The 23,161-nt window shown below is 43.8% G+C and overlaps 1 protein-coding gene across 2 annotated transcripts in view; it reads right to left on the bottom strand.

Moving 5' to 3' along the window:
* PLCB2 (phospholipase C beta 2) overlaps positions 1–23,161 on the bottom strand; it is a 228,970-nt gene that overhangs the window by 92,329 nt on the left and 113,480 nt on the right. For both annotated transcript variants that reach the window (XM_069729547.1, XM_069729554.1), the window contains exon 4: positions 6,424–6,564. In XM_069729547.1, the coding sequence (XP_069585648.1) occupies positions 6,424–6,564 (141 nt within the window). The remainder of the gene's footprint in view (positions 1–6,423; positions 6,565–23,161) is intronic.

The raw sequence follows: 23,161 nt of genomic DNA, 5'->3' as shown, positions 1-23,161 counted from the left end.
TTGGGGCTAAAGTTAGGGTTAGGGTTGGGGCTAAAATTAGGGTTGGGGCTACAGTTAGGGTTGGGACTAAAGTTAGGCTTAGGGTTGGGGCTAAAGTTAGGGTTTGAATTACATATACGGTTGGAATTAGGGTTGGGATTAGTGTTAGGGGTGTGTCAGGGTTAGGGGTGTGGTTAGGGTTATGGTTGGGATTAGGGTTAAGGGTGTGTTCGAGTTAGGGGTGTGGTTAGGGTTGGGAATAGGGTTAGGGCTATGTTGAGGTTGGGGGTGTGTTGGGTTAGGTGTATGGTTGGGATTAGTGTTAGGGGCGTGTTCGGGTTAGGAGTGTGGTTAGGGTTATGGTTAGGGTTGGGATTAGGGTTAGGGGTGTGTTTGGGTTAGGGTTTCAGTTATAATTGGGGGTTTCCACTGTTTAGGCACATCAGGGCTCTCCAAACGCTACATGGCATCGGATCTCAATTCCAGCCAATTCTGCGCTGAAAAAGTCAAACAGTGCTCCTTCCCTTCCGATCTCTCCCCTGTACCCAAACAGGGGTTTACCCCAACATATGGGTATTAGCGTACTCAGGACAAATTGCACAACAACGTTTGGGGTTCAATTTCTTCTGTTACCCTTGAGAAAATAAAAAATTGGGGGCGAAAAGATAATTTTTGTGAAAAAAATAGGATTTTTAATTTTTACGGCTCTACATTATACACTTCTGTGAAGCACTTGGTGTGTCAAAGTGCTCACCACACATCTAGATAAGTTCCTTAGGGGGTCTACTTTCCAAAATGGTGTCACTTGTGGGGAGTTCAATGTTTAGGCACATCAGTGGCTCTCTAAACGCGACATGGCGTCCTATCTCAATTCCAGTCAATTTTGCATTGAAAAGTCAAACGGCGCTCCTTCCCTTTCAAGCTCTGCCATGTGCCCAAACAGTGGTTTACCCACACATATGGGGTATCAGCGTACTCAGGACAAATTGTTCAACAACTTTTGGCATCCAATTTCTTCTGTTACCCTTGGTAAAATAAAACAAATTGTGAAAAAAGTTAAAGGTTCATTTATTTTTGAAACATTCCAAAAATTCCTGTGAAACACCTAAAGGGTTAATAAACTTCTTGAATGTGGTTTTGAGCACCTTGAGGGGTGCAGTTTTTAGAATGGTGTCAGACTTGGGTATTTTCTATCATATAGACCCCTCAAGGTGACTTCAAATGTGATGTGGTCTCTAAAAAAAATGGTGTTGTAAAAATGAGAAATTGCTGGTCAATTTTTAACCCTTATAACTCCCTGACGAAAAAAAAATTGGGTTCCAAAATTGTGCTGATGTAAAGTAGATATGTGGGAAATGTTACTTATTAAGTATTTTGTGTGACATATCTCTGTGATTTAAGGGTATAAAAATTCAAATTTGGAAAATTGCGAAATTTTCCAAATTTTTGTTTTTTTCACAAATAAACGCAGGTAATATGAAAGAAATTTTACTACTATCATGAAGTACAATATGTCTCGAGAAAACAATGTCAGAATCATCAGGATCCATTGAAGCGTTCCAGAGTTATAACCTCATAAAGGGACAGTGGTCAGAATTGTAAAAATTGGCCCGGTCATTAAAGGAAATCTGTCACCTCAAATTGGAGGGATATGTAAATGCCTTTTTTCCGGTCCGATGGGCGGCGTTTTGTCTTCATTTCTCCACCCCATCCGTCCCTGTTGTCCGCAATATGTTCGAGAATTAGAGTACTTGTCCTCCATAGTTTGCACATGTGCAATGCAATCTTTGCTTGCGCACGCGCAGTATGCTTTGCCCAACTGCGGGCAAAGCCAAAAAGCATTACTGCGCATACGCCCGCGCACTGTGTCCCAGAACACAGCAAAATACTTCCGGGACATAGTGCGCAGACTTATGCGCAGTAATGCTTTTTGGCTTTGCCTGCAGTTGGGCAAAGCATACTGCGCGTGCGCGAGCGAAGATTGCATTGTGCACGCGCGAACTATGGAGGACAAGTACTCTAATTCTCAAACACATTGCGGACAACAGGGACGGATGGGGTGGAGAAATGAAGACGGACCGGATCTATCGGACCGGATAAAAGGCATTTACATATACTGCCAATTTGAGGTGACAGATTCCATTTAACGTGTAAACCACCCTATGGGGTAAAGGGGTTAATTAAGTACATGTACAGTAATTTGCACAAACTGTACTAATTGTATTTGTCACTGACATCTATATACAGTGGGGCAAAAAAGTATTTAGTCAGTCAGCAATAGTGCAAGTTCCACCACTTAAAAAGATGAGAGGCGTCTGTAATTTACATCATAGGTAGACCTCAACTATGGGAGACAAACTGAGGAAAAAAAATCCAGAAAATCACATTGTCTGTTTTTTTTAACATTTTTTTTGCATATTATGGTGGAAAATAAGTATTTGGTCAGAAACAAACAATAAAGATTTCTGGCTCTCACAGACCTGTAATTTCTTCTTTAAGAGTCTCCTCTTTCCTCCACTCATTACCTGTAGTAATGGCACTTGTTTAAACTTGTTATCAGTATGAAAAGACACCTGTGCACACCCTCAAACAGTCTGACTCCAAACTCCACTATGGTGAAGACCAAAGAGCTGTCAAAGGACACCAGAAACAAAATTGTAGCCCTGCACCAGGCTGGGAAGACTGAATCTGCAATAGCCAACCAGCTTGGAGTGAAGAAATCAACAGTGGGAGCAATAATTAGAAAATGGAAGACATACAAGACCACTGATAATCTCCCTCGATCTGGGGCTCCACGCAAAATCCCACCCCGTGGGGTCAGAATGATCACAAGAATGGTGAGCAAAAATCCCAGAACCACGCGGGGGGACCTAGTGAATGAACTGCAGAGAGCTGGGACCAATGTAACAAGGCCTACCATAAGTAACACACTACGCCACCATGGACTCAGATCCTGCAGTGCCAGACGTGTCCCACTGCTTAAGCCAGTACATGTCCGGGCCCGTCTGAAGTTTGCTAGAGAGCATTTGGATGATCCAGAGGAGTTTTGGGAGAATGTCCTATGGTCTGTTGAAACCAAACTGGAACTGTTTGGTAGAAACACAACTTGTCGTGTTTGGAGGAAAAAGAATACTGAGTTGCATCCATCAAACACCATACCTACTGTAAAGCATGGTGGTGGAAACATCATGCTTTGGGGCTGTTTCTCTGCATAGGGGCCAGGACGACTGATCCGGGTACATGAAAGAATGAATGGGGCCATGTATCGTGAGATTTTGAGTGCAAACCTCCTTCCATCAGCAAGGGCATTGAAGATGAAACGTGGCTGGGTCTTTCAACATGACAATGATCCAAGCACACCGCCAGGGCAACGAAGGAGTGGCTTCGTAAGAAGCATTTCAAGGTCCTGGAGTGGCCTAGCCAGTCTCCAGATCTCAACCCTATAGAAAACCTTTGGAGGGAGTTGAAAGTCCGTATTGCCAAGCGAAAAGCCAAAAACATCACTGCTCTAGAGGAGATCTGCATGGAGGAATGGGCCAACATACCAACAACAGTGTGTGGCAACCTTGTGAAGACTTACAGAAAACGTTTGACCTCTGTCATTGCCAACAAAGGATATATTACAAAGTATTGAGATGAAATTTTGTTTCTGACCAAATACTTATTTTCCACCATAATATGCAAATAAAATGTTAAAAAGACAGACAATGTGATTTTCTGGATTTTTTTTTCTCAGTTTGTCTCCCATAGTTGAGGTCTACCTATGATGTAAATTACAGACGCCTCTCATCTTTTTAAGTGGTGGAACTTGCACTATTGCTGACTGACTAAATACTTTTTTGCCCCACTGTATCTACCTATTCTATTTGTATTTACTGTATGTAATCCATCTCTTCTATCCTGTCGGGTCATGCAGTGATTTTACAGAACACGGCAGAACACGGCAGATGAATTGCCGGCTTTTCTTCTATCTATCTCTCTATGCAATATAAATACATATACGAGCATATGTATGTGTCACTGAAATGTATATATGCATCCATTCTATGTGTTTATATCTATTGTATCTATTCTATTCTAACTTGTCACTCTGTGATTATACCGTACGTGGCAGATGATTTGCCAGCTTTTAATTTATGTATCTATCTAATTATATATATATATATATATATATATATATATACAGTATATATATACATACAGTATATATATATATATATATATATATATATATATATATATATACAGTATATATACAGTATATTTATATACAGTATATATATATATATACTGTATATGTACTGCAAAATTTTCAGTTTGTCTAATTTTTCTCTTTATAGGTATATTTTTGAGTAAAATGTAAATTGTTCTTTTATTCTGTAAACCACTGACAACATGTCTGCGAAGAACGTATGACATGTTGTCAGTAGTTTACAGAATAAAAGAACAATTTACAGTTTACTCAAAAACATACCTATAAAGAGAAAAATCAGACAAACTGAACATTTTGCAGTGGTCTCTTAATTTTTGACAGAGCTGTGTATATATGTGTGTGCTTTGATGAATATTTCCTTTGAAAACGATGTGTAAATGATAGAGAATTGCTGTATGTAAAATCTCATGTTAAAATCACATTGCAATCGGATGTAAATCGGATGCTAGATGTGAGAAATCGGATTGTACTTTCATGACACGCGCATTACACTCCTGTGACTCTGGCAGGTAGAGTCGGACCGATTTTTCATATGGTAGGTGTGACGCCAGCCTTTCTTAAATCCTTCTGTAATATTAACTTATCCTCCTCTGTGTTGATTACCTTGCAGAGTTCAGTATCATCTGCAAATATTGAAATTCTACTCTATTTGCCCCTTACAAGGTCATTAATTAAAATGTTAAAAAAGAGGCCCCAATACTGAACCCTGTTAAGTGACCCTGACCACTGGCATAATACTAACCACTGTTAACTGTTACCCAATCCAAATGTGTTTCATTAATAACAACCATTTGTTTTATATTACGGAGCCAGTTGTTAACCCAGTTGCACATATTTTCCCCTACTCCCATTTTACTCATTTTATGTACCAACCTTTTGTGTGCCACTGAATTAAACGCCTTTGAAAAGTTCATATAGACAACATCCACCACATTTCCCTGATCCAGTCTGGAACTGACCTCCTTATAGAAGCTGATCAGATTAGTTTAACAGGACCGATCCCTCATAAATCCTTGTCGATACTGGGTCACGAGGTTATTCTTTTTGAGATACCCCAGGATATTGTCTCTTAGGAAATCCTCAAGGACTTTACCAATAGCTGAGGTTAAACTTACTGGTCTATAATTTCCAGGCTCAGCTTTTGTCCCCGTTTTGAATATTGGCACCACATTTGCTATGTGCCAGTCCTGTGGTACAGACCCTGTTGTTATGGAATCTGTGAGTATTAGAAATAGCGATCTGTCTATCACTGTACTTAATTCCTGCAGTGCTCGGAGGTGTACGTCATCCAGGCCTGGGGATTGGTCTACTTTAGTGATTTTGAGGCTATGCTCTACTTCCTGCTGGGTTAGGTGACATTTAGTGGAGAATGTCTAGTGTCCTTGATCATGTCCTCTGCCATGAGATTTTCTTGTATAAACAGTGTAGAGATAAAGGTATTTAGAAGACTGTCCTTTCCTTCATTCTGTTCCACCATTTCCCCCCAGACTATTTTTGAGGGGCCTACGCTATCCTCTTTCAGTTTCTTACTGTTTATTCAGTAGAAGAATATTTTTAGATTATTTTGGAGTACAAATTACTAATGGGGATTTCACAAGATAGAAATAAGCAATTAAACAAGTAATTAAAATAGTAAATTAATACAAATTACTCCCTTCTAAACTGCCTGAATCCAAAGTCACTGAATCACAAGTCACATACTTAAGCCAAATCACACTTAGAATAAATCACTGGCAAGCTCTTTCATACTCTCTATAACACATGATTTACATACAGTTACCTTTTCCCCTAGCTGCAATACAAACTGCAGATGACTGCAAATGTCTGCAAAGGACAGTGTCAAATAATATGATGACTGCAATATATTAAGAGGATAAAAACTTTTATGGGAGTGATTCTTTAAGAAACACAGATGAAAATTGCAGTGTAACTTATATTAAGGAAATAAACTGTTCTTAGCACAGATTATAATATATCAATGTAACATGATTCATCCCCAAATATAAAGGAACATTTTGGTTAAAAGTGACACTAGAGTCTCATTAATCTAGTGATTGGGCTAGTCAGTCAAAAATGAGGAGAAATGAGTAATGCATACGTATTAGGTCTCATGTAATACTGCGATAAAAGCTGCACAGTAATCTCATATCCGAACTATAGTTTACAGAAGACATTATAGTATCAATGTAAATGCAAGAAATCAGCTCCCTGTAAGACTGTTAGCACAATACCTTGCCGACATTTTCCTTGTAGGATACAAAGTTATGAAAGGTAAGATCCACCATGTCCGACCCAGTGATGATACATAGAGTTTTGGCCAAGAAATTATTTTCAGGAAAGTCCAGATTGAAAACTTCACGCAATTTCGGACTCTATAAAAAAGTGAAATGATATTTAGTACATGATCAACAAGGATTTTAATTACAATTTACATAATAAGACCTGTCCCTTATCCTGATTGACAGCACTCACTTGGTGAAAGCGAACGCTGTCTAAACTCAATCTACATTTTTGCTGTAGGGGCCAAGCAGCCACAAGGGAGCTGCTACCCCTGGAAAGAGGGAGAATCTGAAGGAGAGTTGAATAGTGGAGGAGCTTAGAGGGAAGAAGCACAGAGGAGGAAGAGGCTCAGTAGGGGAACAGCGGAAGGACACCCTAGGAGCCAGAGCACCGAAGCCGGGTACCGGGAGCCTGAGGTCGTGTTGTTCTCCAGGACGCACGGCAGAACCGGAGGGCATAGGACTGTATGTCAATTGCCTGCATCAAGTCTGAGGTGAAGCAGTAACCTTAGAGCCCGGGTCATGATAGAGACCCTATAAACAGGCTTGAACTACGTATCGTACAGACATCTGTCTTAGGACAGGAGAGAGGGGACTTGCAATAAGCTTCAAGCTGCAGGGACCTAATCAACTAAATAGCGCAAGTAGGAAAGGCTTACGGACCTAACCTGGGAGACGGATCTCCTATTGCCTCCAAGCCGGCCAGACCACAGCTACCCTGTACTTGGTACCCTGGACTGAGGACTACTACTACCATCAGTAAACCAGATAAAGACTGCAAACCTGTGTCCTCGTTCTTTGCTATACCATCCACCACACCATCGGTGCCCTACACTTGGGAAGACCTGGGGACCCCGCTTCACCTGTGGGAAGCGTCACCATCATGCTGCGTATCATCACCCCAGAGGACCCCTTTAAGCAGCGTCGGTCCTCACTGACCGAAAACCACAGGTGGCATCACGAACATAGATATTACAAATCCCCCTTAAAGACCTTTCCCTTTAATTGGGTGCCAAGGGTCACGGACCGGGTTGCAGCCACCGTGACATCCCCTTTAAAACGGGACCCGGTACCGAGTACCCCACGGCCCAGGAGGGCGACTCACAGGAAACATAGATGTATTATAATGAGGGCAATCTGGGCTACCCTTGAGCCCAAGGGTCTGGGAGGATGACCATGGCCAGATTGCCATGATTATAATGTTTTGATGTTTTGGGAAGAGTTGAGCGACTTTTACTTTTTTCGGATCGAGTCGGGTTTCGCGAAACCCGACTTTGTCAAAGGTCAGGTTGGGTGAAATCGGACGATTATTGTGAAAAGTCAGGGGCCGACTGAAACATGAAACCAAATGCAAGTCAATGGGGAATCAAAGTCGGCAGTGAGTGGAGAACAGGAAAACACCTACAGTGCCCATTTTAATGCCAAAAACATCAATTCTTATTACTTAAGCTTGTCAATCTTAATTTACTTTATAATAATAGTTAGGCATTGAAAACTGGGGGTCATATGGCTAAAGTTGTGGGGGGGTAGTTCTGGCTCAAGATTTTCGTGGGCCCAGGAAACGTGGAATACGTCTCGGCGGTGGAGCAGGGAGAGGTAAGTATTTCAACTTTGCAAGTGCTGTGATCCTGAGCAAGCAGGGGGGGCACACTTGTTGGCACTGGCACTGGGCCCCTCATAGTACGGCGGTGTGTTTGACGGCGGGTGGCGCCTCCCACTGGCAGAGACACTTTTGCGTACTATGAGGGGCCCTGTGCCACTGACGTCGCCAACGAGTATTCCCCCCCCCACCTGATGAAGGAACCTGCACTTTCATCTGCACCTTCCTCTTTGTCCCCGTGTAAGGTGGTATAGTATGCGGGAAGGGGAACCTGACTTTCAGCAGGGTCAGATTCTGGCTGTGTAGAGTGTAAGGGGAATGCAGTGGTCTGGGTCAATGCACCAGCAGACTCATCTAGCAGTGGCTGGGCAATGGGCAGGATGAGGAGGAAACACAGATATAGGCCCAAATAATAAAGTAGGCTAAATGCAGTTCAAAATTGGTAACAGGACTAAACAGCGGCAATACTTTGTTCAGTGGAGGAAAACTGTAATGAGTGGCAGACACAGTTAATAGGCCCAAATAATAAAGTAGGCTAAATGTCTGCCAAAAAATTGTTCATAAATAAACAGGTGGCATAGCTAGGTACAGGGGTGGGCTGCTCTGCTGAGTAGCAGACAGTGATAGTAGGCGCAAAGTATTAACTGGTCTAAATGGAGGCCAGGGCCCCTGTATATTTTAACTATCATCTATCATATCAACAAATTTGTATTGGCAGTGCCATTGAAGGATTCAACAGCACAGACTACACAGTGGTGGAGCAGGTAGAGGTAAGTATTGCAAGTGGTAGAGCACTGTTCGAGCTGGGGGGGAACACTCTCTCGTGGGTGGCGGTATTGTCACAGGGCCCCTCATATTACGATGGTGTGTCTGATGTTGGTTGTGCACCACCACCGTCAGAGACACTTCATTGTACTATGAGGGACCCTGTGCCAGTGCCGTCGCCCAAGAGTGGGCACACCCGCCTGTCCAGGCAAACGGCACTCGCACGGGTGCTTGCGCCAGGTGGTGACCACGGCTCTGTGGGGGGAGTCAGCCCATTTAGGGAGGTATAAAAATGGCCTATGGTGGACATTCAGCAGCTGCAAGTGGAGGAATTGGAGCAGTCAGTAAGAGGAGGCCAAAAGCAAGACATTTTTCAGGCAAGCTACGTGTCAGCAGGGGAAGGTGGGGCAAAATAATTTGAAATCCATGATTGGTTCATTTTAATGAAGGTTAGATCATAAACATTCTGGGTAGCCAGACGTGTCCTTTTTTCGTTCAGTATTGAACCAGCAGCACTGAAGACTCTTTCTGATAGCACACTAGCTGCTGGGCAAGCGAGCTCCTGTAATGCATATTCTGCCAATTCTGGCCAGGTGTCTAGTTTAGATGCCCAGTAATCAAATGGGAATGACCTTTATTAACTGAACTGAACCAAAACTCAGGCCCTGTGCATAACACAACGCAATCTAAGTGGCAGAAAGTGGCTGGCTGATATATACGACAAACTAACAGGACTGCAGTATATCCACTTTGTGAGAATTTGAATCTCACTTTTTTTAGGGGAGACTGAACCAAAACTCAGTCCCAGTGTATATAGCAACGCAATCTAAGTGGCAGAAATTGGCTGGAAGATATATGAAAAAAAACAAGGACTGTAGTACAATTTCAATCTCCCTACAATGATCTCAGGACAAGTATGGCAGCAATAAAAAGGACTGCTGCACACAAAAGTGTGGACAAATAAACAAGAGAACTGTGCAGAAAGGAGCAACAGGATTATTGCTTTTAAAAAAGCAGTTGGTTTGCACAGCAGCGTACAAACAGCAATGCAGCTATCAGGGAGCCTTATAAGGCAGCCTAATAAGCTACAGAGATGATGCACAAAAATATATCCTCCACTGTCCCTGCAAAAAAAGGTGGTGTTGGACAGTGGAAATCGCTACAGCCCAAGCAGTTTCGGGGTTAATCTTCCCTCCCTAACTATATCATTTCTGCTGAAGCTGCGGCAACCTCTCCCTATGCTAAGATCAGCAACAGTAAGATGGCGGCCGGCGTGCACGCCCCTTTATAGCCCCTGTGATGCCGCAGAGAGCAAGCCAATCACTGTCATGCCCTTCTCTAAGATGGTGGGGACCGAGAAGTATGTCATCACACTGCCCACACTCTGCGTCCTCCTTCATTGGCTGAAAAATGGCGCTAAAAGCGTCATATGAAACACGACTTTTGCATGCAGATTGCCGACCTCATGGCCGATCCCACACTAGGATCGGGTCAGGTTTCATGAAACCCGACTTTGCCGAAAGTCGTCGATTTTTGAATTTGTCCGATCCGTTTCGCTCAACCCTAGTTTTGGGTATCAGCATCGACGGCTCATATATCTGGCGCTTTTCTGGAGTTCCACTGCTGGCAATACAAACTGGCAACGCAGTTCCAGAGAAGCAACCATTGACTTTTTTGTACTGTGCTTCTGCCGGAATTATGACATCTTGTGTATGCCAGCTACAGGAGCTACAAGAAATCACTGGGAGAGGTTTTAAGAACTTTTTTTCAATAAAATGAGCTAAATGGGGGTGGGAGAAAGCAAATAATAATGAATTGAGGGTGGGGAATGGGAAAGAGAAAAGTATAATGAATTGAGGGCGTGGTTGAGAGGACATTATATATTGAATTGGGGGGAGAGATGCATGTAATTATACTGAATTGGGGGGAGAGGTGGGGAGATGAGGACACAGGAAAGTGACTGGTAATGAATTTGGGGAAAGAGTACAGACGCTAATTAATTTATATACTTGTTGGATGGGGAAGTGGCTAATTATAGCTAACGGAGCACTAAGGGGACTGTATGGGGGGAATGGATAGGGTATGCTTACATGGACTGACCAGTGGCACTAAACCGCCACCAATCAGTAAATCATTACTGATCAGCAGTCGTTTACTGTGATCTGTCTGTTTAAACAGGCTATTAAAGGGGTGGTCCAAAATTAAATTTTATTTTCATACCAAGCTCTAATGGCATAATCTAATCTTTTTTAATATAAAAAAACTACAGGGACGAGTCATTCACATGAAGCAAGCAGCAGGGTGGCATCACAAGAAGACGGGAGGCGCCAGACCAAGAAGAGCGACACCCATCCAACCGGACCGCCCCCCAGGTGAGTATAATAAAGGTTATTTTTCTTCTCTTACAGGTCGGACAGGGGGCTTATATACAGCATTATAGAATGCTGTATTTAAGCCCTGAAAGGGCTGGCCATAACTCGTATCGGCTAAACCTGCTGACAGGTTCACTTTAAAGTGTAGCAATATTCATGGATACAATAGTTTCTCCCCCATTTATTGCAAATATAATTAAGGCAATATATTCCTGTATATCAATTCTAGAAATTAGGGAAAAATCCCCCTGACAGGGAAACGTAGAGTTTTTCAGATTGGTGCTTGCCCCATGAAGCCTCGAATCGGGCACGCCTGTACAGCTGTCGCCATTTGCAAGCGTTTTTTTCTGTTCTGTTTATTTATCAATTTGTTTTTATAGTTCATCCCCTTGCCAATGCCTTGTTCCTAACAGACATTGATGACACAAGAACAACAATAAGGATTTGCAATTCAGTAGCTTTCTCAAGCGACTCTCTCCTGCCGGCTGGGTGCGGTAATGTGGTGTTACCATATGCCAACAACTACTGTGTTCAAGTACAACACCATCCTCTTAAACCCCTCACCACAATGTTGGACATACCCATACATCCTGATTTGGAAGGGGATTCCGAACTAGGAAGTACGGAGTATGCCCAGTCGGTCATGGGGGCCCAGGAGCTGTGCCCGCATTATCGCTGCCTGAAGCTCAGCTTACAGGACAGCTAAAACCCAGTTTTCACAGCGGTGCCCATGTAAGAGGGTGGTGATGTTATGGACAGTAAGGAACACGCTGTCCCATGGATGCACCAGTACCGCCACGTGAGGACGAGACCAGACAAGAGCCCACGATGACTCCTGCAGCAAGTGTTCCTCTGGAAGATAGTCAATCCTTGCCTAACAGCCAAGAGCTCCGGAGATCCTAGAGGTCTAATGCAGGGGTTCCACCAGTCCGATATGTAGAACAGTGTGCTCTGTCTGTTTTTCCAACTTTGTTGCCTCCTCTATAGGTGCTGTTTCCGCATTGCACGTTCCTTCATTACACTTTTACCTTGATGCTCTGATGGCCGAGGACGACCATCATTAAGAAGGGAGGCATGTATGAGGGTGGTGCTGTTATTGACAGTAAGGAACACGCTGTCACTTTAAGAGACTGCACCCCCTTGTCTGGTGTGATGGAATGTTCTGCTTCTCCCCTGCAAGAGGCTGTGTGAATGAGCTGGATTGTGCAGAGGGTGGGGGTGTAGTGGAGCCTGAACAGCGTGTGTGAGCTGAAGCTGCTGCAGAAAGAACTTTGTGCTGTTTTCTGCAAGAGAGGACCCACAGCCTGTAACAGAGTGGACTTTTGAGATTTGACAGACTTTTCCAGGTAGTACACAAACCAAAAACAACATATAATAAATGGAGTGCATCCACCAAATACTATATAACCTATAAATATGATGCACAACTCAATATATATAAAAATCATGATTTTATTAGAGAAAAATAAGTATCACAGGGTATCTGTAGAGTGTCATTAAGTTAATTTACTCACCCTGTATGCCATTACCCTATGAGAGGTCTGGGATTATTTAATGTGGTTATCTAATATGAGAAACTATATTGGATGTATTGTCCACACAATAATAAATTTTGTAATGTAATTTGCTACATAGTTCTGAATACATTTGCTATTTTTTATTATATATGATGTGGCACTCCCTGTATTTTATCTACCTTGTTTGTTATCCCCTGCATTATTCATTTTTTATTATTTTTCTCTAATAAAATCATGATTTTCCAGACTTTTCCAGGTGCAGCGAGAGTGGCTGTCTGGTGTGAGTTTGAGAAGCCACGAAGATACCGAGAAAGGGATTTACAGTTTCCAGGAGCACCTCCAGGACCCCGAAGCAAGGAGAAGACCACTTTTCACAGAGCTGGCAGAAAGCCGTGCGCACCACCGTACTGGACTGTTGGGGGCTCCCCGGGACTGGATCTGAGTTCCCAACATCACTGTGAGTTTGTTCCTGTTTTGTGCACATGTCAGGGCCTAGTGTAGGCTTCAATAGCCAGAACACGGCAGCCGTGAGGCCTGCTTAGTAAAGGCCAGGAAGGTTATATGTAGAGTAGTATCATTATTTGTTTATTGTTTGCATTTACTTGTGTGACATATGTTGATTCTGTAACAGTTGGAGCACCGTGCTATTTTACGGACAAGCTAAAGAATATAACTCTTGTAAATTATCTTTTGCCATTTCATACCCGTGTTTGCATATTTCTCATCCACTTCATTCCTTGCCTTCCAATAAATCTACCTTTTGTTGTTTGCACCTCATCTTCTGTACAGCTGTCTTCCTGTACCGTGGTGGTCCCCTGGCCATCGCTTCACCCGCATCGGCATCGGCTGTTTAACCCTCTTAAATGCTGTGATAAATATCCATTGCAACATTTAGAAGGCTGGGAGAGGGCTGGGGCTCCCTCTCCTGTCCGATCAGCATCATCGAGGCAAAAAATGATGCTTTTTCATCATATTGCTAAACAAAAAGTGGAATAAAACACTTCCTGCTGACTTCAACTCAAAAATATTTAATGAATCCGTTCATTCCTCAACCAAGAATCTGCAAAAACCCTAGTCCATGCCCTCATCATCTCTCGCCTTGACTACTGCAACCTCCTGCTCTGTGGCCTCCCCTCTAACACTCTTGCACCCCTCCAATCTATTCTAAACTCTGCTGCCCAACTAATACACCTGTCCCCCCGCTATTCCCCAGCTTCTCCCCTCTGTCAATCCCTTCACTGGCTCCCTATTGCCCAGAGACTCCAGTACAAAACCCTAACCATGACATACAAAGCCATCCACAACCTGTCTCCTCCATACATCTGTGACCTCATCTCCCGGTACTTACCTACACGCAACCTCCAATCCTCACAAGACCTCCTTCTCTACTCCCCTCTTATCTCTTCTTCCCACAATCGTATACAAGATTTCTCTTGTGTATCACCCCTACTCTGGAACCCTCTACCCCAACATATCAGACTCTCACCTACCATTGAAACCTTCAAAAAGAACCTGAAGACCTACCTCTTCCGGCAAGCCTATAACCTGCAGTAACCACCCATCGACCAAACCGCTGCATGACCAGCTCTACCCTCGCCTACTGTATTCTCACCCATCCCTTGTAGATTGTATTGTTTAAGATTATTGTACTTTTATTATGTATACCCCTCCTTACATGTAAAGCGCCATGGAATAAATGGCGCTATAACAATAAATAATAATAATAATAGCACGGTCCGCCACAGTTTTATGCACTCCTGAAAAGAGGGAAACCACTTAACAGAGGCCAGACGAAGTCCAGAGTAACTCTGCTGCCTTATTATAGTGAATGGATCCCTCAGGGGTTTCATTTGAATCATGTCACTCGAAGATTTAGATGGAAACCCTGATGTAAGTGCTCAGCAAAGAGCAAGATAAACATGATCCCAAACATTATGTAAAACACTCCAAATAAAAGCTTCAACACAAAAAATGCAAGTCCCTCACTCAGTTGCGCCATCTGTTAATGGAAATATAGAGAGCTTCCACATTACTAGTAGTGCAAAGGCTCTGGAAAAGCGAAATGGCTCCGCGAAAAAAAATTCAGCAAATTCTGCACTCGAAACGCCCCTTTCCCTTCTGAGCCCCACAGTGTTTCTAAACCACATTTAGCATCCACATGTTTGGCATGTCTGTAGAAATGAAAGCCCGCCTAATAACTTACAGGTTAATGCCTCCAAAAGCATGAGCTGGGCATAATGTACTGGGCACTACAACGTACTAAGTGCTACAATGTAACGGTACTACCATAGTAGATTTGTAATTTTCATTCAGCAACATCCATTGCTGCTTGTTTCTGGAAAACACCCATGGAAGTCGAATTATCACTACACCTGTAGATAAATTACCCAAATTTCCAAAATGGGGTCACATGGGGGGGATTCTGCTCTTCTAGAATTTAGGGGCTCTGTATATGGAGTCCGCAAACTGTTCTAGGAAAATCTGCGCTACAGGAGGCAAATAGTGCTCCGTCCCTCCGAGTCTCGCCGCATAGCTAATCAGTACGTACAGCGACATATGGCGAATTTCTACATTCATAAGAAATTGTGGGACAAATGTTGATGCAATTTTTTACCCATTTCTCTGTGTGAAAATCTGGGGCTAAAAACTATTTTTTTGTGGTAAACAATTATTTTTTCTTCACTGTCCAATGGTATACAATTCTGTGACACACCTGAGGTATCAGTATGATCATTACACCCTTAGATGGGGTGTTCTGCTGCTATTCCAGCACCTCAGGGTCTCTCCCAGTATATCATGGCACCCACAAACCATAACAATAAAATCTGCACTACAATACGGTGCTCCTTCCTTTCTGAGCTTTGCACTGTGCCTCAAAAGTATTTCCCGACTATATGTAGGGTATTGGCACACTCAGGAGAGATTGAACAACATACTGTGAGGTCTATTTTTTCCTATTAGCTTTGAAAAAATGGGGCTAAAACAACATTTTAGTGGTAAACATGCAATTATTATTTCTTCACTACCCAATGCTACAAAATTCTGTGAGCCAAATGTGTCATCATGCTCACTGCACCCCCAGATGAATTCATCGAGAGGTGTAGTCTGTAAAATGATGTCACCTAAGGGGGTTTCTGTTATTCTGGCACCTCAGAGTCTCTGCCAATATGACATTGCAACCGCAAACCATAACAGTAAAATCTGAGCTCCAATATGACGCTTCTTCCTTTCTGAGTTTTGCACTGTTGCTCAAAAGTAGTTTTAGATCACTTATAGGGTATCGGTGAACTCAGGAGAAATTGCACAACAAATTGTACAGGGCATTTTTTTCCTGTTACCCTTGTGAAAATGCAAAATTTGGGACTAAAACAAGATTTTTGTGGGAAAAATATGATTTGTTATTTTCTCGTCTCAATATTATAGATTCTGAGATGTACCTCTGAGTTCAAGGAGCTCACCGTGTATCTAAATTCCTTGGGGAGTTTAGTTTCCAAAATGTGGTCACTTTTTTGGGGTTTCCACTGTTTAGGCATATCAGGGGATCTCTCTCAGCAAGGCGTCTGCTAGTGATTCCAGCTAGTTTTGCGTTCAAAAAGTCAAATGGTGCTCCTTCCTTTCTGAGCTCTGCAATGCTCCCAAACAGTAGTTTTCCAACTACGTATGGGGTATCTGCATACTCAGGAGAAATTAAACAACAAATTTTACAGTGCACTTTTTCCTGATACCCTTGTGAAATTGCAAAATTTGAGGCTAAAACATTTTTGTAGGAAAAATATGTTTTTTATTTTCTTGGCTCAAAGTTATAAAATTCTGTGAAGCACCTGGGGCTTCAAGGTGCTCAACACACATCTAGATAAATTCCTTGAGGTGTGAAGTCTCCAAAATATGGTCACTCGTGTTTTTTTCCACTGGTTAGGCACATCAGGGGCTCCACAAATGCGACATGGGGTCTGTTAAGTATTCCAGACAATTACTTCTCTTCCAAGCCCTGACATGTGCCCAAACAGTACTTTTTCACCACATATGGGGATTCGGTGTACTCAGGAGAAATTGCATAACAAAAACGTAAATTTTATTGAAACAATTAGAACTTGCTGGTCAAATTTTAACCCTTCTAATTTCCTAACAAAAAAAAAATGTTTAAAAAAATGATGCAGAGATAAAGTAGACATGTGGGAAATGTTATTTATTAACAATTTTGTGTGACATACTGTAACTCTGGTTCATGGGTATAAAACTTAAAGGGACTCTGTCAGCTCAAATTGGTGGGATATTAAATTGATTTCTTACCGGTCAGATGGGCGGCGTATCCTCTTTATTTCTCCACCCCGTCCGTCCCTGTTTTCCGCATTATTTTCGGGAATAAGAGTATGCGTGCGCCATAGTTGGCGCGTGCGCCATGCAGTCTTTGGTGGTGCACTATGTCCCAGAAGTATTTTGCTGTGCTCCAGGACATAGTGCGTGGGCGCATGCGTAGTAATGCTTTTCGGCTTTGCTCGCAGTAGGGCAAAGCATACTGTGCGTGTGCCACTAAAGACTGCATGGCGCACGTACACATATCGTGTACTAGAAAACGGCAAAAAAAATTCCAAGTGAGGTGAAATTGCAAAAAAAGTGCAATCCCACACTTGTTTTTTGTTTGGCTTTTTTACTAGGTTCACTAAATGCTAAAACTGACCTGCCATTATGATTCTCCAAGTCATTACAAGTTCACAGACACCAAACATGTCTAGGTTCTTTTTTATTTAAGTGGTGAAAAAATATCCTAAGTTTGTAAAAAAAAAGGTGCATTTTTTCAAGACCCATAGCGTCTCTATTTTTTAGTGATTTCACGTTGGGATAGGGCATATTTTTTGCGTGCCGAGCTGAAGTTTTTAATGATACCATTTTGGGGCAAATGCAATGTTTTGATCACCTGTTATTGCATTTTATTGCAATGTTGTGGCAATCATATAAACATAATTCTGGTGTTTTGATTTTTTTCTCATTATGCCGTTTACCAATCGGATAGATTCTTTTTATATTTTGATAGATTGGGTGATTCTGAATGCACTGATAACAAATGTGTGTATTTTCAATTTTTTTAGTTAGTTTTATTTTGAATGGTGCAAAAGGGGGATAATAAAAATAAATTTGACCTTGGATCTTTTTTTACATTTTTTAATATTTTTTTTTACATTTTTTACCTGCTAAAATAGTCTCTTTAGGAGACTTAAGGGTATGTGACCACGTTGCGGATTTTGCTGCGGATCCGCAGCGGTTTTCCCTGAGTTTACAGTACCATGTAAAGCTATGGAAAACAAAATCCGCAGTGCACATGCTGCGGAAAAAAACGCGTGGAAACGTAGCATTGTTAATTCCGCAGCATGTCAATTCTTTGTGCGGATTCTGCAGCGGTTTATACCTGCTCCGTAATAGGAATCCGCAGGTGTAAAACCGCAGGTGGAATCCGCACAAAAAACGCAGTGCGGTTTACCTGCAGATTTACCAAAATCAGTCCAGAAAAATCCTCAGGACTTTCTGCAACGTGTGCACATAGCCTTAAGCTGCGGTCTTCTGATCGCTTGGCTACACGTAGTGCTTCAGTCCAGCTCTGTGTTGCAGAAATGCTCAGCTGCTCTGAACACTGGCCACGGGGCGACGCTCATAGCAGATCAATAATAACAATCACGGGAGTCTCCTGCAGACCCCTGGTTGTCATACCAACCCATCGGTGCTCTGCGATCATGTGACAGGAACGAAAGGGGTTTTTCACACGCTTCCAGGTCATATGTTAAATGTCGCTGTCAGAGATTGACAGAGGCATCTAACATTTTAACAGTTGTGGGTGAATCGTAATTCCACCTGCGGATGTTATGTGCACATGTCAGCTGATCAAATCAACTGTCATGTGCCGCAAAAGATGTGGGTTCAACAAAGCGGAGGTGACCTATGACGTGCCACAGTTTTTGGTACCAACAGTTTTGATCAGCCCATTTTGGGTTTTTTGTGTGAAATTATGTCCAATTTTTATTTTTTCCAATGCAGGCAAAGAAAATAAACATGTGTATAGCAAAATATGTATAACTGCAATAACTTTTCTGGAAGAAAAGTACTTAATTTTCAGGAACAATTTTGAGGGTGCCAACACTTTTGTCCTTGACTGTCTATAGCACTGTCCCTTATTACATAGCATTTCCTTTTGTTATATAACGGCATCCCTTATTGTATAGCTTCTGCTTGTTATATATAGTGCCATCATGTTTTATATAGACACCTCCTGCTATATATGGTGCTGTCCTGTATTATAAAGTGTCCTTTTGTTATATATAGCACCGTCCTGTATTATATAGGGTCCTCTTGTTATATTTGTTATATATAGCACTGTCCTGTATTATATAGCGACCTCTTGTTATAGATAGAGCTGTCCCGTATTACATGCCATCCTTTTGTTATATATGGAGCCGTCCCATATTATATAGCGTCCCTTATTGTATATAGCGTCATCCTGTATTATAGTGTCCTCTTGTTATATATCACCCTGTTCTGTATTAGTGTCCTCTTGTTATATATAGCGCTGTCCTGTATTATATAGCAACCTCTTGTTATATCTGCCGCCTCTAATCCTGCACCTTTCCCTTTAATGGTACGAACATCTCTGCTACTCGCTGTTATCTGCCGCCTCTAATCCTGCACCTTTCCCTTTAATGGTACGAACATCTCTGCTACTCGCTGTTATCTGCCGCCTCTAATCCTGCACCTTTCCCTTTAATGTGCCTGTTGACTGTATGCTAAATGCATTTGTTGCATTGTATTACTTACTGCTGTCCATCCATGCTGGGGTCACAGGAGACATTATTGTGTTCAAGGTGTTAGAGCATATGTTTGCAGCCAGGTCTAGTGCCTTTGATCTTGTAACCTCCCCCGGGGTGTTGGCCAATTGCTAATTTATCCCAAATAAGGACCCACAATCCCTCTCACCTGATCCTTTAGTCAGTCCTATAAATTTAGTAGCATCTTAAGGGGTGCACGCGTGTGGGGTCAGGCACGCGCATCCCTTGCAGCAAAGCATCACGGCAGCTAAGCATACAGACGCCGCAGTTATTTCAACGGCAGTTAGTCACAGCAGGAGTCAGGACCCCACTCTATGTTCTGTTTCTTCTGGGTGTGTCTTCCGAGTAAGCACTTCTAATTACTTGGATCTAGCTTTTCTATTAACCCATCTTACTACTTCGCCATGTTTACCTATGCCCCTACAGTGTTTGCTCCACTAGTCCTCTTTCTCCTTCGCTATCACAAATCCCAGCACTCCCTAACCTAATAATCATCTCCCCTTCCCTCTTACCTCCCCACCTGTCCTCCCCTGCTGACCTGCTCCTCAACCTCAAATCTGTCCAACAAACACATAAAACAAGTCGGCCACTCTCTTTCTCCCACCTGCTCTCTCTCTCTCTCCTTCTCCTCACTGCTGGAGACATATCTCTATCTGCATCCCCACATCTCATACCTCCCATTACTACTCCCTCCTATCACTCCCTATCCAACATGAACTTCCGCAATCTTTCCAACATAAAACCCGTGCCCCTGACGCCCACCCCCTTGCTCCCTCTCTCTGGAGCACTCTGGAATGCCCGCTCAATCTGCAATAAGCTTCATGTGATTCACGACCTTTTTCTCTCCCGCAATCTTGCCTTCCTTGGCCTCACAGAAACATGGCTAACACCCTCCGACACCGCCTCCCCTGCTGCGCTGTGTTACGGAGGCCTCCACTTCACCCACACCCCTCGACCCGGCAACAAACATGGTGGAGGAGTGGGTCTTCTCCTTTCATCAAACTGCACCTTTAACCGAATCCCACCTCTTCCCTCCCTTATCCTCCCCTCTTTTGAAGTCCATTCTGTCCGCATCTACTCTCCCTCCAACCTCCAAGTGGCCGTCATATACCGACCTCCGGGCCCGGCCACTGCCTTTATTGACCAATTCTCCACCTGGCTTCTTCACTTTCTCTCTGCTGACACTCCCACCATCATCATGGGTGACTTCAACATCCCCATTGATACCCCTCAGTCAACAGCCTCCTAACTTCTGTCCCTTACCTCATCCTTTGGACTTACTCAGTGGTCCTCCGCAGCCACCCACACGGATGGGCATACACTAGACCTGGTATTCACCCGTCTCTGCTCTCTATCTAACTTCACCACCTCCCCTCTCCCTCTATCCGACCACCATCTGCTCACCTTCTCATCCCTGTCCTCCTCACCAATCATCCATATCCAGCAACATGCGCACCCACGCAGAAACCTTGCACACCTAGACACCCACACACTCTCTGACTCCATCCTACCACTGGCACCCATATCCTCACTCCACGACACAGACAGTGCCGCTGCTTTCTACAATGCCACTCTCGCATCAGCTATTGACACGGTTGCCCCTCTCGTCCATGGCAGAGCGCGACGTATCAATAGACAACCTTGGCATAATAACACCACCAAAAAGCTAAGGCAAGTGTCCAGGGTTGCGGAGTGGCGTTGGAAGAGAACACACTCGCAAGACGACTTCACTGTATTCAAACAAGCAACACTCGCTTTTAAATCTGCTAAACAGGCCTACTTCACAACCCTCGTATATTCCCTATCCCACAACCCCAAACAGTTATTCAAAACATTTAACTCCCTCCTCCGTCCCCCACTGCCCCCTCCAACCTCCCTCATCTCTGCTGAGGACTTTGCCACACACTTTAAAAATAAGATCGACCAGACAAGGCAAGACTTTATTGTTCAACCACCACAACCCTTTTGTATACCAGACCAATGCCCAAACCCCATAACCTCCCTATCCAACATCACTGAAGGGGGACTTAATTGTCTCCTCTCCAAATCCCACCTCACCACCTGTGCGCTCGACCCCATCCCATCCCACCTCCTCCCCAACCTCACCACCACACTTATCCCATCCCTAACCCACCTCTTCAACCTATCACTAACTTCTGGCACCTTCCCCTCTGCGTTCAAACATGCCACAATCACGCCTATCCTTAAAAAGCCAACCCTCGATCCAACTGCTATGTCCAGCTATCGCCCAATATCGCTGCTCCCATTTGCTTCCAAACTCCTGGAGCAGCACGTCCATGCTGAACTCTCCTCCCACCTCTCATCTAACTTGTTGTACGACAATCTACAATCTGGTTTCCGCCCCCATCACTCAACTGAGACTGCCCTGACCAAAATCACTAACGACCTACTTACCGCCAAAGCTACTGGACAATACTCTGTACTCCTCCTTCTAGACCTGTCCTCTGCTTTCGACACAGTTGACCACTGCCTCCTACTGCAGATGCTCTCCTCCTTTGGCATCAAAGACCTCGCCTCGTACCTTTCCAACCGCACATTCAGCGTCTCCCACTCCCATACTACCTCCTCATCCCACCCTCTCTCTGTTGGAGTCCCCCAAGGCTCTGTTCTAGGACCCCTACTCTTCTCAATCTATACACTTGGCTTGGGACAACTCATAAAGTCCCATGGATTCCAGTACCACCTCTATGCTGACGACACTCAGATCTACCTCTCTGGCCCAGACGTCACCGCTCTGCTGTCCAGAATCACAGAGTGCCTATCAGCCATATCCTCCTTTTTCTCTCCTCTCGCTTCCTCAAACTCAATGTGGACAAATCTGAACTCATCATCTTTCCTCCATCCCACAAATCTTCCTTACTTGACCTATCTATCGCAGTCAATGACATCATGCTTTCCCCTGTACCCGAAGTCCGCTGCCTCGGAGTAACCTTCGACTCTGCCCTGTCCTTCAAACCACACATCCAAGCTCTTTCCACCTCCTGTCGCCTCCAGCTCAAAAATATCTCCAGGATCCGTCCTTTCCTCAACCCCCAATCTACTAAAATGCTTGTGCACGCCCTCATCATTTCCCGCCTTGACTACTGCAACATCCTTTTCTGTGGCCTCCCTGCTAACACCCTTGCACCTCTCCAGTCCATCCTTAACTCTGCTGCCCGACTAATCCATCTCTCTCCTCGCTACTCCTCCGCTTCCCCCCTCTGCAAATCTCTTCACTGGCTCCCATTCCCTCAGCGTATCCAGTTCAAATTGCTAATACTGACCTACAAAGCCATCCACAACCTGTCTCCTCCATGTATCTCTGAACTAATCTCTCGATATCTTCCCTCACGTGATCTCCGGTCCTCCCAAGACCTCCTTCTCTCCTCCACACTTATTCGCTCCTCATCCAATCGCCTCCAAGACTTCTCCCGAATATCCCCCATCCTCTGGAAGTCTCTGCCCCAACACGTCCGACTATCAACCACAGTCGGATCCTTCAGACGGAACCTGAAAACTCATCTCTTCAGGAAAGCCTACAGCCTGCACTGACACCGCTGCTGCCTCACCAACACCGGAGCTACCGCCTCACCAACACCGGAGCTACCGCCTCACCAACACCGG

Source organism: Ranitomeya imitator, chromosome 1 (genome assembly GCF_032444005.1).
Source record: "Ranitomeya imitator isolate aRanImi1 chromosome 1, aRanImi1.pri, whole genome shotgun sequence".
Lineage (NCBI taxonomy): Eukaryota > Metazoa > Chordata > Amphibia > Anura > Dendrobatidae > Ranitomeya > Ranitomeya imitator.
Note: the sequence above shows the minus strand (reverse complement) of the source record. Positions and strands in the feature narration are given on the sequence as shown.